The sequence below is a fragment of the Palaemon carinicauda genome, chromosome 44, assembly GCF_036898095.1.
Source record: "Palaemon carinicauda isolate YSFRI2023 chromosome 44, ASM3689809v2, whole genome shotgun sequence".
In the NCBI taxonomy this organism is placed as follows: domain Eukaryota; kingdom Metazoa; phylum Arthropoda; class Malacostraca; order Decapoda; family Palaemonidae; genus Palaemon; species Palaemon carinicauda.
Genome location: NC_090768.1, coordinates 48488484 through 48504230, shown reverse-complemented (window position 1 = coordinate 48504230; position 15747 = coordinate 48488484). Strand labels below are relative to the sequence as shown.

Genomic DNA, 15747 nt, shown 5'->3' with positions numbered 1-15747 from the left:
TATATCTTTGGGGTTATTGTCGCAGATGTTGATGCCTGCCGACCGCTTGCGGTCGCATGTCCCATTGTTTCCCCGGAACACGAGTCTTGTGAGCTATAATCCTTTGGGGTTATGGCCACAGATGGTGATGCCTGCTGACGCTTGAGGCCATTGACTCTCATCATCGTGTCCACAGGGCACAACAAAGCTCTTAGAGTTTTGCGGGGCCAGGCTCTTTGGGTTCCTTTTTTTTCCTACCCCTACGAGGAAAATCCTGGTTTTAAATATTTAACTTAGCCGGTGAATATATAATAGCTGAGCCTCCGGCGGCTCGACAGAAAAACACAAAAACTCGCGAGCGATCGCTATGAAGGTTGCGGGTGTGCCCACTAGCGCCAACTATCGGCCAGATACCGCATATACATGTAAACAGACCCAATTCTTCTCTGTCGGTCTGAACGACAAGACGTACCATTACTCGCTGTATAACCTGGAGTTTTTCAACAGACTTGGTGAAGTACTTCATTTTGGTTTGAGCTTTCGCAGTGCAGGTGTTTTATCTTCAACTTAAATCTTGAACTCTTTTTTGGATAGATTTAATTGTTGATGACTTTGGATTGTTTTTTGGACTTTCTTTGACTTTTAAAAATGGCCGACCCTTCCCTTAGTACGGAAGTGTGTCTTAGGCTTTTAGCAATTATCTTATCACGTTATAAATTGTTGTTGTTAATTATAGATTTTCCTCTATATATTTTATATCTCAACCGCCTTTATTAGGCCTCTTCGATTAGCTTTCCATTTATAATAAACATCAAGATAAATTTTAATGATTTGTTTATATGCGACCTTACCTATTCCTCCCCTAATCCGAGAGTAGGCGGTCCTAACTTGGAAACCGAAGTTAAACAACGTTGAGCCCTTTCAATCGTAAATAACTTTTACAGAGCAAATGATTTAAAACTTATTAAATGAATATTTTTTAGTAGATATTTCATGAAAGATTTTCTTTGAATAGTCTTCGTACTGTTTCAAAGATGAACTAACGTTTGATTTATTTATGCTACGCAGTTTGCGCCCTATCGTTACGATAGAGAGAGAGAGAATCACGGTTTCACTTTGCAGAAAGAGTAAATCGATTCTGACGTTTTGTTCATTCTTCTTTCAAACGTAAATGTTTTAAATACTAATTTAAAGGAACTTGTTAATTTTCAATTTCTTAGTCCTTTCAGTTTTTTCCTTTGGTCAAATAACCTGTTTATTGACGAAAGGTGAGTGGGCTTTTCTCTTCGGTGTGAAATCAAGAGAAAGAGAGAGAGAGAGAGAGACGGAGAGAGAGAGAGGAAGAGAGAACGTTCCGATCTTTATTCTCGCCCCAAGCGAGTAACGTTGTTCTCAAGTCAGTTTTTTACTCTCGTCCCAAGTCTCTGTACGGGGAGAAAGGATAAAACGTTTTTAGTTTTTATTCTCGTCCCAAGGCACTGTACGGTGAGAGATTGAAAACGTAGTTTTGAATGAACTAGTGTTTAGTCTCCTCCCCAGTCACTGATCTTTTTATCTTAATATATGTTTACTGTTTTTTGCTTGTATTAATGTGCTTACATTATACGACTTATTTCGCAATTATAACCTTTTGATGTAGGGTAGAATTGCGTGCTTCAGGTAGAAATCAGTTTTATTCATGCCTAATGTGAATTGTTGAAAAATTCGATTTCAGTGAAGTAAGTGCAAAACAGAAAATCGTAGTGATAAAGTGATAATTGCGCAAAGTGTTATCAGTGTTGCGACCGAGGGTTCGTCTGTTCGTGCCTGTCGTTCGCCTAGTCCGGGACCTCTTGCAAGCTCCCAAGCCCAGGGGAGAAGTAATGTCGTACGACTTAGGGGTTCGAGAGGCCTTGATCAGCGAACAGACGTTCCCTCTATGGTTTCAGGCGTGTCTCATCAAGACCGCCCCTACCATAAGACGAGCGAGACGATTTTCTCCTCGTCATCCGAAGGCTTTTCGCGAAAGAAACCGTGGAGCAAGGTTTCGAGGCCCTTTAAGCGAAAGTCAGTCCCTTTAGGACAGGTCCAGCGTCCTGGTTATAGCCATTGGGACAGCTCTGACCCTATGCAGTCATCGGAAGACTGCTCGCCGCCTAAACAAAAGCGTAACACAGGCTCCGAGAGTCTTTTTGTAGGCAAGGTTTTGCAGTCACAGACGTTACCCTAGTCTCTTACCGCACCCATTCCCGTTGATCCTAAATGGGTTGTACTGCAAGACATGCAGAATAAGCTTGCCTCTCTTATGAAGGACTATTCTGCTGAGCAGGTTTACGATGATCCTCGCCGCTTAGCTGATCGAGATCCTGGCCGTCAGCCGCCCAAACGAGCCTTTGCTCGTCCTGTTGACATTGACGTTACAAAGTCACGTCAATCATGTTTTGTAGAGCCTCACTCGATGCAGTCCCGTGTTGACTCTCAGCCGCTTGTGGACGTTCAGCCGCTGCCGCTTGCTCTTGTTGACGTTCAGGACGTTCGCCAACCAGCATAGTTGACTTGTTTTGACGTTGAGCGTCAAGCACCGCAGTCAAGAGTTGTTTTGACTGCTCAGTCTAAGCAGTCAAGGCAGTCTCGAGTTGACGTCGAGCGTCCTCCCGCACCTGTTGTTGTTGCTGGTCAGTCCTTTAAGCAGTTACATGACATAGCGTCCTTGACTGCTACTGTTGCTCCTTTGCGTGTGGACTCTGCTTGTCAAGCATTGCCACCACGGCAGGTCTCTCCCTTGCTTGAGACTCGGCAATTGTCGGACAAGGTTCCTTCAGATGAGGAAGTTGCTGATCCCCCTCCTACTGATATTCCCTTGAGGACTCTGTCAGACGGAGAGGAGCCTAAAGCTGCTCAGCCCTCTATGGACTTTAAATAAATCATGCTGATTTTTAAGGATCTTTGTCCGGATCTTTTTGTAACTGCTGCTCCTCGTTCGCCTAAACGTCAGAGTTTACACTAGGCCTAGCTACTTTGAAGCCGTTGTTTTCTAAGCTAGTGCTCTCTCGCTCTTCTAAGAGAGCTTTACGTTTGCTAGGCGATTGGTTAATCACCAGGAGGAGTTTGGGGGAGACAGCCTTTGCTTTCCCTACTTTTAAGCTGGCTTATAGAGCGAGAGTCTGGTATGACACGGGAGAAGTTCTCGGCTTGGGAGTTCCTGCCTCTGCCCAGATAGACTTCTCAAACCTCATAGACTCTCCCTGGCGCCTGGCCATGAGACGCTCCAAGATTTTATGGTCGGCTTCAGAGCTAGACCATCTCCTGTTAGGAGTTTTTTCGAGCGTTTGAAGTTTTGCTGTACAATTATGTCATGCATAAACAAGGCTATCAGGGATGGCTCCAATATTCTGACAGCCACGTTCTCTGCAGGAACAAGTCTATCAGGGATGGCTCCAATGATCTGGCAGCCACGTTCACTGCAGGAGTACGCAAGAGGCAAGTGCGCTCAAGGTGTTCATTGTCAAGACAAACTTCATGATGAAGTCTACCAGGCTGTCTTGACAGCATTAATGGAAGGCGACTGGATGGTCTCTCTCGACCTTCAGGATGCATACTTCCACATTCCTATACACCCGGATTCCCAACCGTTTCTGAGGTTTGTTTACAGGAATGTGGGGTTCCAGTTTCGAGCCCTGTGCTTTGGCCTCAGTCCTGCTCCTCTCGTGTTTACGAGGCTCATGAGGAATGTGGCAAAATTCCTCCATCTATCGGGAATCCGAGCCTCCCTGTACTTGGCCGACTGGCTTCTCAGAGCATCGTCCAGTCTTCGCTGTCTGCAGGATCTACATTGGACGTTGAGTCTGGCCAGGGAGTTGGGACTTTTGGTCAACCTAGAAAAGTCCCAACTGATCCCATCCCAGATTATTCTATATTTGGGGATGGAGATTCGCAGTCCAGTTTTTTCGGGCTTTTCCGTCTGCCACCCGAATAGAACAAGCCCTGCTCAAAGTCCAACTAATGCTGAAAAGAGAACGTTTGTTCAGTCAGGAGTTGGAACAATCTCGTAGGGACTCTCTCATCCCTGGAGCAGTTTGTCTCGCTAGGGAGACTACACCTTCGGCCTCTCCAGTTCCATCTAGCCTCTCACTGGAACAAGGACAAGACGTTAGAGACGGTATCATTCCCAGTCTCCGAACCAGTAAAGGCATGCCTGAAATGGTGGGACAGCAATATCAGTCTGAGAGAGGGACTATCCCTAGCAGTCAAGAACCCAAACCACGTGTTGTTCTCAGATGCGTCGGATTTGGGTTGGGGTGCGACCCTGGACGGTCGGGAATGCTCGGGTTTGTGGACCTCAAGTCAGAAGAGCATGCACATCAACGGCAAGGAGTTATTAGCAGTCCACTTGGCCTTGATGAAATTTGAAAGCTTTCTTCGAAACTAAGTGGTAGAGGTCAACTCAGACAACACCACAGCTTTGGCGTACATCTCCAAGCAAGGAGGCACACACTCCCTCACGCTGTACAAGATCGCAAGGGACCTTCTCATATGGTCAAGAAATCGAGGCATCTCCCTGTTGACGAGATTCATCCAGGGGGACTTGAACGTCTTGGCAGACTGTCTCAGTCGGAGGGGTCAGGTGATACCCACGGAATGGACCCTCCACAAGGACGTGGGCAAGAGTCTTTGGGCTACTTGGGGTCAACCCACCATAGACCTCTTTGCCACCTCGTTGACCAAAAGGTTACCAGTCTATTGCTCACCAGTCCTAGATACAGAAGCAATCCACATAGACGCGTTTCTACTGGATTGGTCTCATCTGGACTTATATGCATTCCCACCATTCAAGATAGTCAACAAGGTACTGCAGAAGTTCGCCTCTCAAGAAGGGACAAGGTTGACGTTGGTTGCTACCCTCTGGCCCGCGAGAGAGTGGTTCACCGAGGTACTTCAATGGCTGGTAAACATTCCAAGAAGTCTTCCTCTAAGGGTAGATCTCTTACGTCAGCCCCACGTAAAGATTGTTCATCAAAGCCTCCCCGCGCTTCGTCTGACTGCCTTCAGTCTATCGAGAGACTCTCAAGAGCTCGAGGCTTTTCGAAGGAGGCAGCCAGTGCGATTGCGAGAGCTAGGAGAGCTTCTACCATCAGAGTATACCAGTCGAAGTGGGAAGTCTTTCGAGACTGGTGCAAGCCAGCATCTGTGTCCTCTTCCAGTACCTCTGTAGCCCAAATCGGAGATTTTCTTTTACATCTGAGAAAGGTTCGCTCCCTCTCAGCTCCCACGATTAAGGGCTACAGGAGCATGTTGGCTTCGGTCTTTCGTCATAGAGGCTTAGATCTTTCCAACAATAAAGATCTCCAAGATCTCCTTAAGTCTTTCGAGACCTCTAAGGAACGTCGTTTGGCAACTCCTGGATGGAACTTAGACGTGGTCCTAAGGTTCCTCATGTCAGACAGGTTTGAGCCATTACATTCAGCCTCCCTGAAGGATCTCACCTTCAAGACGCTTTTCTTAGTGTGCTTGGCTTCGGCTAAAAGGGTCAGTGAAATTCATGCCTTCAGTAAGAACATCGGATTTTCTACAGAAAAAGCCACATGTTCACTTCAACTTGGTTTCCTGGCCAAAAATGAACTGCCTTCTCGTCCTTGGCCTAAGTCTTTTGATATACCTTGCCTGTCAGAGATCGTAGGCAACGAACTTGAAAGAGTGCTGTGTCCAGTTAGAGCTCTTAAGTTCTACTTAGCTCGTACTAAGTCCTTACGAGGTGGATCTGAGGCATTATGGTGCTCAGTTAAGAAACCATCATTGCCTATGTCAAAGAATGCTTTGTCATATTTTATCAGATTTTTAATACGAGAGGCTCATTCTCACTTGAATGAAAAAGACCGATGCTTGCTTAAGGTTAAGACGCACGAAGTAAGAGCTATAGCAAATTCCGTGGCCTTTAAGCAAAATAAATCTCTGCAAAGTATTATGGACGCGACCGTTTGGAGAAGCAAGTCGGTATTCGCGTCATTTTTACTTAAAAGATGTCCAGACTCTTTACGAGGACTGCTACACACTGGGTCCATTCGTTACAGCGAATGCAGTAGTGGGTAAGGGTTCTACCACTACATTCCCTTAATTCCAATATCCTTTTAATCTGCTCTTGAAATGTTTTTTAATTGGGTTGTACGGAAGGCTAAGAAGCCTTTCACATCCTTTTTTGATTTGGCGGGTGGTCAAATGTCATTTCTTGAGAGCGCCCAGATTAGGGGTTTGATGAGGTCCTGTTGTATGGGTTGCAGCCCTTGATACTTCAGCTCCTGGGAGTCTTTCAGCATCCTAAGAGGATGGCTGGGCTTCGTGAGGAAGACAGACTAATATGGCAGAGTAATCGTCTAAGTCAACTTCCTTACCAGGTACCTATATATATTTGGGTTTTGTTATGATATAACTGTCAAAAACTCTAAGCATATACGCTGTAAACTTAATTAACTCTGGTCTCTACCCACCACCATGGGTGTGAATCAGCTATTATATATTCACCGGCTAAGTTAAATATTTAAAAATGATATTTTAATTATAAAATAAATTTTTGAATATACTTACCCGGTGAATATATAAATTAAAGGCCCCCCCTTCCTCCCCGATAGAGACCCAGCGGGATGAGAAGAATTGGGTCTGTTTACATGTATATGCGGTATCTGGCCGATAGTTGGCGCCAGTGGGCACACCCGCAACCTTCATAGCGATCGCTCGCGAGTTTTTGTGTTTTTCTGTCGAGCCGCCGGAGGCTCAGCTATTATATATTCACCGGGTAAGTATATTCAAAAATTTATTTTATAATTAAAATATCATTTTTCCTGCTTTTACCACACAGAAAACCTTTTTCAGTCTTACTCATGCTTCCTAATTCAGAAGCATACTAGGCTACATTACAACATCCTCCAGGATCACTGACGAGTGTTCGTCTCATGTATAAATGAACAAACCCCCACGGGCGAGTTCCTCTCACAGACGAGGGTCTGTTCAAACGCTGAGTGCTGGCAACGCCTCTACCTATTCGTGAGAGAGAGCCCACCCAGACACTAAGAGTTAGCAAGGTGCATGGGCGAGTTTCTTTCCCTGACGAGGTCTGTGCAACTACAGTTGGTCGCCAGCATCTCCGTAGTAAGGTGCTGTCACAAGCTATTTCGGTTGCGTATGGGCTCTTCCCTTTACGATTGCCAGATCTGGCCTGGGAGGTGGAAACCTGCGGCAATACATGGAGGCTCTTATGACAGGGTTATTAATGCAGATGGGAATGCCTGTCAACCGCTTGCAGCTGCTGCATCCCACCATTGAGTCTCGAAAGACAGCAAGTCTCAAGAAACATCAATTCGGGATTATTATATTGGACTTCTCTCTGCAGGATAGAGAGCTCATCGGAACACTCACATGGTGTCGGCCTCTGACTTTGCAGTCTTCATCTCATCTTGTCCTATCCTCAGGGCACAGCAGTCTCGTTAGACATAACCCTTCGTGGTTATTGCCCCAAGCCTGAACTCCTGACAGGATGGAATCAGCTCGTACTTTCGTTCATGAACGACTGAAAGGTATTCATTTACAGGTGCGCTTGTTCCCGCCACGAGGTGGGCGGGCGAGCTCATACTACCGAACAAGGCCTGATCGCTTGGCTAGCTGCATATGCTTCTTGTGGACGCATGCAGGCATACGAACATGTTCTTAATACCATGGCTAGTCAAAAATTAATTCCTTTTGATCAATGATTTTGCGCTTCATATACACATTATTCTCGCAAGCGACTCCATAAGGTCCTTCAGGGTAGCTCACAAACATAAACGTGTTCATGATGCTCAAGCTCATGTACGAGTACTTACCCTAAGTCAGGGAAGTTGCCATTTGGCACACCCGCATGCTGGCGGTTGAGCCACTACTACTGACGAAGTCTGTTCATTTTGCCAGTTGCATGCACTACCCTCACTGGGGTATGCATTCCCATGAGGAGTAGCAAGGGTTACTTACATCATACAGAACCTACTGATGGTCCTTCGTTCACGAATGACACTGTTTCAGTTACTGTATTTGATGCCGGGAACCAATTAAATTAGAACCTTGTTCCAATACATCTTTAGCTCTCTTTCTCAGTCGATGGTTGTATCTCTTGGGGAAAGTCGGGTTATTCATGAACCCTCCCATAACCGGACATAAGTAGTCTGCCCCTAAGTGGGCCCCTCCTTCATCTCTGTCAGATCATCCCTGACGTCTCCGGATCGCAAGTAAGTATCAAAGGTACTTAGTCTCCGAAACTTCACATAAGCAAGTCTGTTTCCTTGGGAGGGAACAATCGGAGTTTATTCCAGTTTTGCTTATCAGGAACAGAGAGATCAGAGATGTATTTACCTCTTCTAAGGGATCCGTATCAATGTTCTCTAATTGAGATCGGGTGCAACGAGATATTTAGACCTTTCTCCTACCCCAGGGGTACCTGTCACAGGGGAGTTCCTGCTATAAGATTGGTGGTAACATTTACCTTCTATAGGGGTAAATTTTCTGTTAGTGTTTACTGGTCTGTAGCTTGACTTATGCATGAGTGTTTATTGGTCTGCAGCTTGACTTATGCATGGAAATCTGTCTGACAAATGTCTTGTCTTTCGGAAGTAGTTGCTTGTTACCGATCTTTTGTTTGACAGCGATCAACTCGGGAGGGTTTCTGAAATGCCATTATCTGCACGAGATAACCGGTTGCTCCGGTGTTTACTGATCTCTAAGTGGACATACATGACTAACTCTCATTCTAGTAAAGGCAGTTGGAAGACAAGGCTTCATCATCCCTTTACAAAGACAGGTTCTTGCAACCGATCCCATGACATGAAAGCAATTGACTTGAAATATTTACTTGTTAAGCAACCCTTCGACGTCCTCAGGCACTCAGATGAGAGTCGACCATTTGCTTGAAAGTCAGAGGATCCTTGTTACTCTCAATTGAACCATCTGACCCTCCAGTGTGTATCAACAGACACAATCCCTGGGTGGTGCTGTCTACCCTACAGGGTAGTTGGCTGATGAGGTAGCACGAAAACTCTAGAATTTTCATGGAGTACTTGGGCACCTGTTCCAATTTTGGTGAAATTGGAAAAAAAAAGACTAGTTTTCACCTGAAAAGGTATATTCTCATATAAAGAGCTCAAAGTTTGTATTGTTAGGAAAAATACTAATTATTTTCCAAATTTGTCATTTTTAGTAGTTTTTATTTTAATAATCTTAAACTTTGATTTAAAATAATATTTCCTAAAGATTTTATCCAGATTATTATATCTTTTGATATGCCAACTTCATCTTTTTTTTTTGCAGGTTATAAGGCATTATCATGGTCATCTTAGTGCCTGTTATGGATTAGCATTACATCCAACAATAGATATTCTAGTCACATGTGGAAGGGATTCAACTGCAAGAGTTTGGGATTTAAGAACAAAAGCAAATATTCACACATTATCAGGGCATTCAAATACTGTTGCATCTGTAGTATGTCAAGCTGCTGAGCCCCAGGTAAGTTATATTTTAAAGATCTTTCAACTGGTTTTTACCTATTTATTTTATATATTCCCAAGCATTTTTAACTTTTTCAAAAGTGCTCTTCATTTTTCTATTGAATTTTTATTGGCAACTGATCGAAATAAAGGTATTGAATACGCATGTTATTGAAATACCAACCATTGTTTTACAAATATTCATTATCTTTCAGGTTATACCTTACTAAATATTCCATATACTGTACAGAAATATGGCATTATTATATAAGATTAGCTGGTATTGCGTAGTTCAGTGGTTTTCTGGTTGTGGTGATGAAAATTATCTAGAGTCTTTAAAGCATAATAAATTTCTGTTTATGATGGTGTATTAGTTTGTAATATACTGTAGACTGCCTGAAGAAAAATAATTATTGTACACTCAACTCCTGTTATCCACGATTAATTTCCAAGAACGGCCGCATATACTGAACTAAATTCATGTATAGAAAAAAAATTTTCCCATAAGAATACATGGTAAGTGAGTTTGATGTGGACCTCAAGTTCCCAAATTTTTGTCATATTATAACTAAAAGAACTTTCTTTTGTCTTAAATGAACAAAAGTATTAACTATGGATTACAGTATTATATATAATAACAAAAAAAGAAAATATCAATATATCTGAAGTTGTGGTGAGTAATTTGATGAGTCTTTTAGGTGAAACCAGGATTTAGCCACTCGAAATTTATAAGTCAATGTAATGTTGACACTTTATTTAAACTTTTAACTAAATTCCCCGTGTATTGTTCTGTATAGATAAATATCTCAACTGTACCCAATAAAACAGCATGTAATATTATTATTATTATTATTACAAGCTAAGCTATAACCCTAGTTGAAAAAGCAAAGGAAAGGAAACAAGGAAATAAACAAAATGAAAGAGAATTAATGAACAATCAAAATAAAATATTTAAGAAGAGTAACAGCATTAGATTAGATCTTTCATACATAAACCATAAAACTTAAAAAAAGCATGCGAAAGAGAAATAAGGTAAAACAACGTGCCTGGGTGTACCCTCAAGCACGAGAACTCTAATCCAAGACAGTGGAAGGTCATGGTACAGAGGCTATGGCACTACTCAAGACTAGAGAACAACGGTTTGATTCTATAGTGTCCTCATAGAATAGCTGCTTACCATGGCTAAAGAGTCTAATCTACCTTTACCAAGAGGAGAGTAGCCACCCACCGAACCATTACAGTTCAGTAGTTAACCCCTTGAGCGAAGAAGAATTTTTTTTGGTAATCTCAGTGTTGTCAGGTTTATGAGGACAGACGAAAATGAGTAAAGAATAGGCCAGACTATTGGGTGTATTATTATTACCATTACTAGCTAAGCTGCAACCTTAGTTGGAAAAGCATGATGCAATAAGCTCAAGGGCTCCAACAGAGAAAAATAGCTCAGTGAGGAAAGGAAACTAGGAAATAAATAAAATTCAAGAGAAGTAATAACAATAAATAACATTTGAAGATAATTAACATCAAATTAAATCTATCGTATATAAACTATTTAAACTTCATAAAAACAAGAGGAAGAGAAACAAGATAGAAAGAGCATGCCCGAGTGTACCCTCAAACAAGAGACTACTCTCCAGAAACATCCTGTGCCAGGGACAACGCGCCAGCGATCTCCTGCTGCAGAGTCTACGCGCCAGCGCTCTCCTGCTCGCCGTCGATCTCATGTGCGCCAGCGCTCACCTGCGCGCCAGCGATCTTCTCGCCAGCGCACATCTGCGCGCCCTGATCCTGATGCGCGCCACGCGCGCCCACAATCTCCAGTTCGCCAGCGCTCTTCACCGGCGCGCCATCGTTCGCCCGCGCGCCCACGATCTCCGGATCTGGGCACAGGAGGGAAGACTCTGCTTTCACCTTCTCGTCAGCGATCTCCTGCGCGCCATCGGACCTCGCCCACCCGTCAACCTTCGCCCGCGCGCCGTCGCGCGCAGTCACCTTCACACACACATGTTCCAGCCCTTGCTGTGCACCCTTCTAGAGGTCTCCGGGATCCTGTGCGTCCACGCGCCCACAAAGAGTCACCTTCGCTCGCAACTACGCTTGTGGTTCCTACTGCGCTCCTTCTACCTTCGCCAGATCGCGCACTTACGCGCACGCGCGAACTTACGCGCACACGCGCACCATCACCTGCGTGCCATCGCTTACCAGCACGCCCACGCCCCCACTCACCTGCTCGCCATAGATCGCCTGCGCGCCCACGCGCCCCCTCGCCAGTGCGCAGTCACTCACTTGCGCGCCCTGTGCGCCATCGCTCGCCTGTGCGCCATCGCTCTCCTGCTCGTCAGCAATCACCCGCGCCTTCATCTCCGCGCGCACACGTACGCGCGCGAACCAGGGAATATTCCATCGCGCGATCCCCGGCATGATTCCCCGCACGAGGCTTCAGGAACGAGAGCATCCAGGTCGTCTTTTTCCACGTTCCACCCCCCACAAGCGCAGACCAGCGCGCTTGCAGGAGAAGGGGAAGTCTTCGGATAGGTCCAGTAACCAACCTTCTTCCCTTTCTTTTCAGGCAGGCCCAGTTGTAGTGTCTACTCCGAAGGATCGCCCGATCCCCTTCCCTCCAGAGGGAGTCTCTGACACAGCATCTGTCAGTAAGCAGCCATGGTTTGGGTCCCTTATCAGAGCTGTCGTTCAGGCTGTCAAGCCTGCCTTCTCTGAGTTGGGCCTCAAACCAAGGGCAGCTCCGACCCCACTGAAGAGGAACAGAGGAGTAGAAGTTGTGGTGACTTCTCCCAGGGTCAAGCTGGCTCCTAGGAAATCCTAGAGTAAAACTCCCTCCCCCCCTCAGACTTTCTCTCCATCTCCTGTGGACGAAGATTTTCCGTCCTCAGGGGAGTCTACCGAGGTGAGACGTTCTCTCATCGCACCAATGGGAGAAACCCCACCTCGAGCAGGAGAATCGTCCCGAGTTGGGGCGGAGAAGAGCCCTCAGACTTTGTTATTGGAGTCCTGTATCTCTCCTAGGAGGGAACCTAAGGACTCCAAGACCATCCCTAAGTCGTCTTCTAGGATTCGAGCAGAGCCAACGAGACCATCGGAGAACGTCCACGTGTCCCCCCAAGTAGAGCCTTTGGGGACGGGAGACTATGCTGCCAGTTCTCTAGGAGGAGAGCAACAGGAGTCAGAGCATGCCTTCTGGCAGGTCCTGACCCTGATGAGGCATCTCAACGGGTTCCTGGACCCTGAGATTCCTCCTTGTGAGGGCAAGGACACGGTCCTGGACCGAGTCTTTGGCACTCAGAAACCTGCTAAGGCCAGTGCGGCTTTGCCCTGGTCCCAAGGGGTGAAGAGTGCCAGGGATAAGGTTGAGGGCCAGCTCTCCGAACTTGCCTCCTCCAGCCGTTCCACTGCTGGCAGCAAGCTCCTCCCTCCTCCTCGTATCCACCAGAGGAGGTACTTTGAGATCATGGAGGAGTCTTGCTTAGCTCTTCCCCTGCACCACTCTGTGGAAGAGCTTACCAAGGGAGTCCCTCTAGAGAGGCTCTCTAGCCGGCAAGTGACTTTCTCGGTGACAGAGATCCTAAGTCAGGAGAAGGTTGCGAAGTGTGCCATGCAGGCTACTTCGTGGTTGGACTTCTGGCTAGGGTCTCTTGGCATCCTGTTGCGATCCGAGGATCTGTCTAAGGAGAGCACCAGGAAAGCCCTGGAGACCTTCCTCCTTACGGACACCCGCACCATTGAGTTTCTGGCCCACCAAGTCTCGAACTTGTGGGCCAATACCATCTTGAAACGACGTGATGCGGTGGCATAAAGGTTCCATTCGAAGGTCCCAGTCGTCGAAGTCAGCAGGCTCAGACATTCTTCCCTTTTGGGAAAGAATCTGTTTGAGCCTAAAGATGTGGAACAGGCAGCTGAGAGGTGGAGGAAATCCAATCAGGACTCTCTCCTCCAGAGGGCTCTCACATCAAAGCCCTACAACCCTCCAGCACCTCAACAACCTCGCCCGTCCAAGACGACGAAACCGGCAGTGGCAGCAAAGACGACGGTGTCCAAACAGCAGCCCTTTCCTGTCAAAGACAAGAAAGGCAAAAAGTCCTCCAGGGGAGGGAAAAATCCTAGAGGGAGTGGCCGAGGCCGCAAACGCTAGGATTGGCAGTCCCCCTGCATGTCCACCAGTGGGGGGATGCCTACAAAGTTGCGCGATCAGGTGGCAGCAACTCGGGGCCGATTCCTGGACGATTTCTGTAATCAGTCATGGATATCGCGTCCAGTTCACAACATCTCTACCTCCCCTGACAGTGGATCCAGTGTCGTTGAGCTCCTATGCCATAGGATCGGCAAAGGGGCAAGCCCTACGGGCAGAAGTCGAGACCATGTTAAAGAAGGATCCTCTCCAGGAGGTCGTCAACGGTTCCCCAGGCTTCTTCAGTCGACTCTTTCTTGTAAAGAAGGCGTCTGGAGGCTGGAGACCAGTCATCTACCTTTCAGCTCTGAACAGGTTTGTCAAACAAACTCCGTTCAGCATGGAGACAGCAGACACGGTCAGACTTGCAGTGAGACCACAAGACTTCATGTGTACACTGGACCTGAAGGACGCGTACTTCCAGATCCGAGTCCTTCTGTCTTCAAGGAAGTACTTAAGATTCTGCCTAGACAACAAGATCTACCAGTTCAAGGTGCTGTGTTTCAGTCTCTCCACAGCACCTCAGGTATTTACCAGTGTTCACCCTGATATCTTTGGGGCACACAGGATCGGCATCCGTCTCCTCCGTTATCTAGACGACTGGCTGATCCTGGCAGACTCAGAGTCGACCTTTCTTCGACACCGGGACAAGCTTCTAGGAATTTGCCAAGATTTAGGGATCATGGTAAATCTCGAGAGGTCTTGTCTGCTTCCAACTCAACGACTGGTATATCTAGGTATGATCTTGGACACCAATCTCCACAAAGCCTTCCCATTAGACGACAGGATAGCAAGGCTGAGGAAGGTTGCAGACCCTTTCCTCAGACGGGAAGAACTCCCAGTCCAATTGTGGTTATGTCTCCTCGGTCACATTTCTTCCCTGGCCCGTCTAGTTCCAAACGGTCGCCTCAGGATGAGATCCCTGCAATGGCAACTCAAGTCCTGGTGGAATCAAGGACACGATTCCCCGGACGTCTTGGTCCCTATGGGTCCTGCGGAACGGAGGGAACTTCAGTGGTGGGTGACAGATGAGAACCTACGAAAGGGAGTGGATCTTCTCATCCTCCCCCCAGATTTGATGCTGTTTTCGGACGCCTCAAAGAAAGGGTGGGGGCCCATGTTCTGAACCACAGGACCTCAGGCCTGTGGTCAGAATCAGATTAGTGCCTCCACATAAACCTGCTAGAAATGAAGGCCGTATTCCTGGCACTTCAGAAGTTCCACAAAGTCCTGGCGGGCCACTCTGTGGTGGTGATGAGCGACAACACCATGGTGGTGGCTTATATCAACAAGCAGGGAGGTACCTTTTCGGAACAGCTATCCCATCTTGCAGTAGAGATACTGAGATGGACCGAAGTCCACTCGATTCCACTATCAGGTCGCTTCATACCAGGCAAGAGGAATGTGCTCGCCGACAGTCTGAGCAGGGCATCACAGATTGTGAGTACCGAGTGGTCTTTGGATCGTCTAGTAGCCAACAAAGTCCTGACTTTGTGGGATTCCCCGACGGTGGATCTGTTCGCGACAGCCTTGAATTTCAAGTTTCCGCTGTACTGCTCCCCAGTCCCGGACCCCAAGGCACTCTGGTAAGATGCCTTCCAACAACGTGTACGCCTTTCCCCCGTTCTGTCTGATGAGGAGGGTGCTCAACAAGACCAGAATATCGGTCAACCTGTCTATGACCTTAATAGCTCCGCTATGGCATCACGCAGAGTGGTTTCCGGACCTTCTGCAGCTCCTGACGGAACTCCCGAGAGAACTTCCTCCACGACACGAGCTACTCAAACAACCACACGCTAACATCTTTCACAAAGCCGTAGCTTTGCTGCGGCTTCACGCCTGGAGACTATCCAGCATCTCCTCACAGAGAGAGGCTTTTCGCAACGAGTTTCGAAAAGGATGTCTGAACACCTGCGAAAGTCATCCGCAGGGGTCTACCAGGCAAAATGGAGAGTTTTCTGTGGTTGGTGTCGTGGAAGGGGTATCTCTCCACTTGATGCCACTATTCCAGCAATAGCAGAGTTTCTCGTGTATTTGCGGGAGGAAATGCGCCTTTCAGTCTCAGCAGTGAAAGGCTATCACTCAGCCTTAAGTCTTGCCTTCAGGCTC

At 46.7% G+C, this 15747-nt stretch overlaps 1 protein-coding gene across 3 annotated transcripts in view; it reads left to right on the top strand.

The window, feature by feature from the left end:
* The window catches only part of LOC137634540 (pleiotropic regulator 1-like), a 78857-nt gene that overhangs the window by 19863 nt on the left and 43247 nt on the right, over nucleotides 1-15747 (top strand). For all 3 annotated transcript variants that reach the window (XR_011042525.1, XR_011042526.1, XM_068366992.1), the window contains exon 3: nucleotides 9283-9477. Coding sequence is in view for 1 of the 3 variants with exons in the window: in XM_068366992.1 (XP_068223093.1) it covers nucleotides 9283-9477 (195 nt within the window). In the remaining 2 variants the exon portion in view is untranslated. The remainder of the gene's footprint in view (nucleotides 1-9282; nucleotides 9478-15747) is intronic.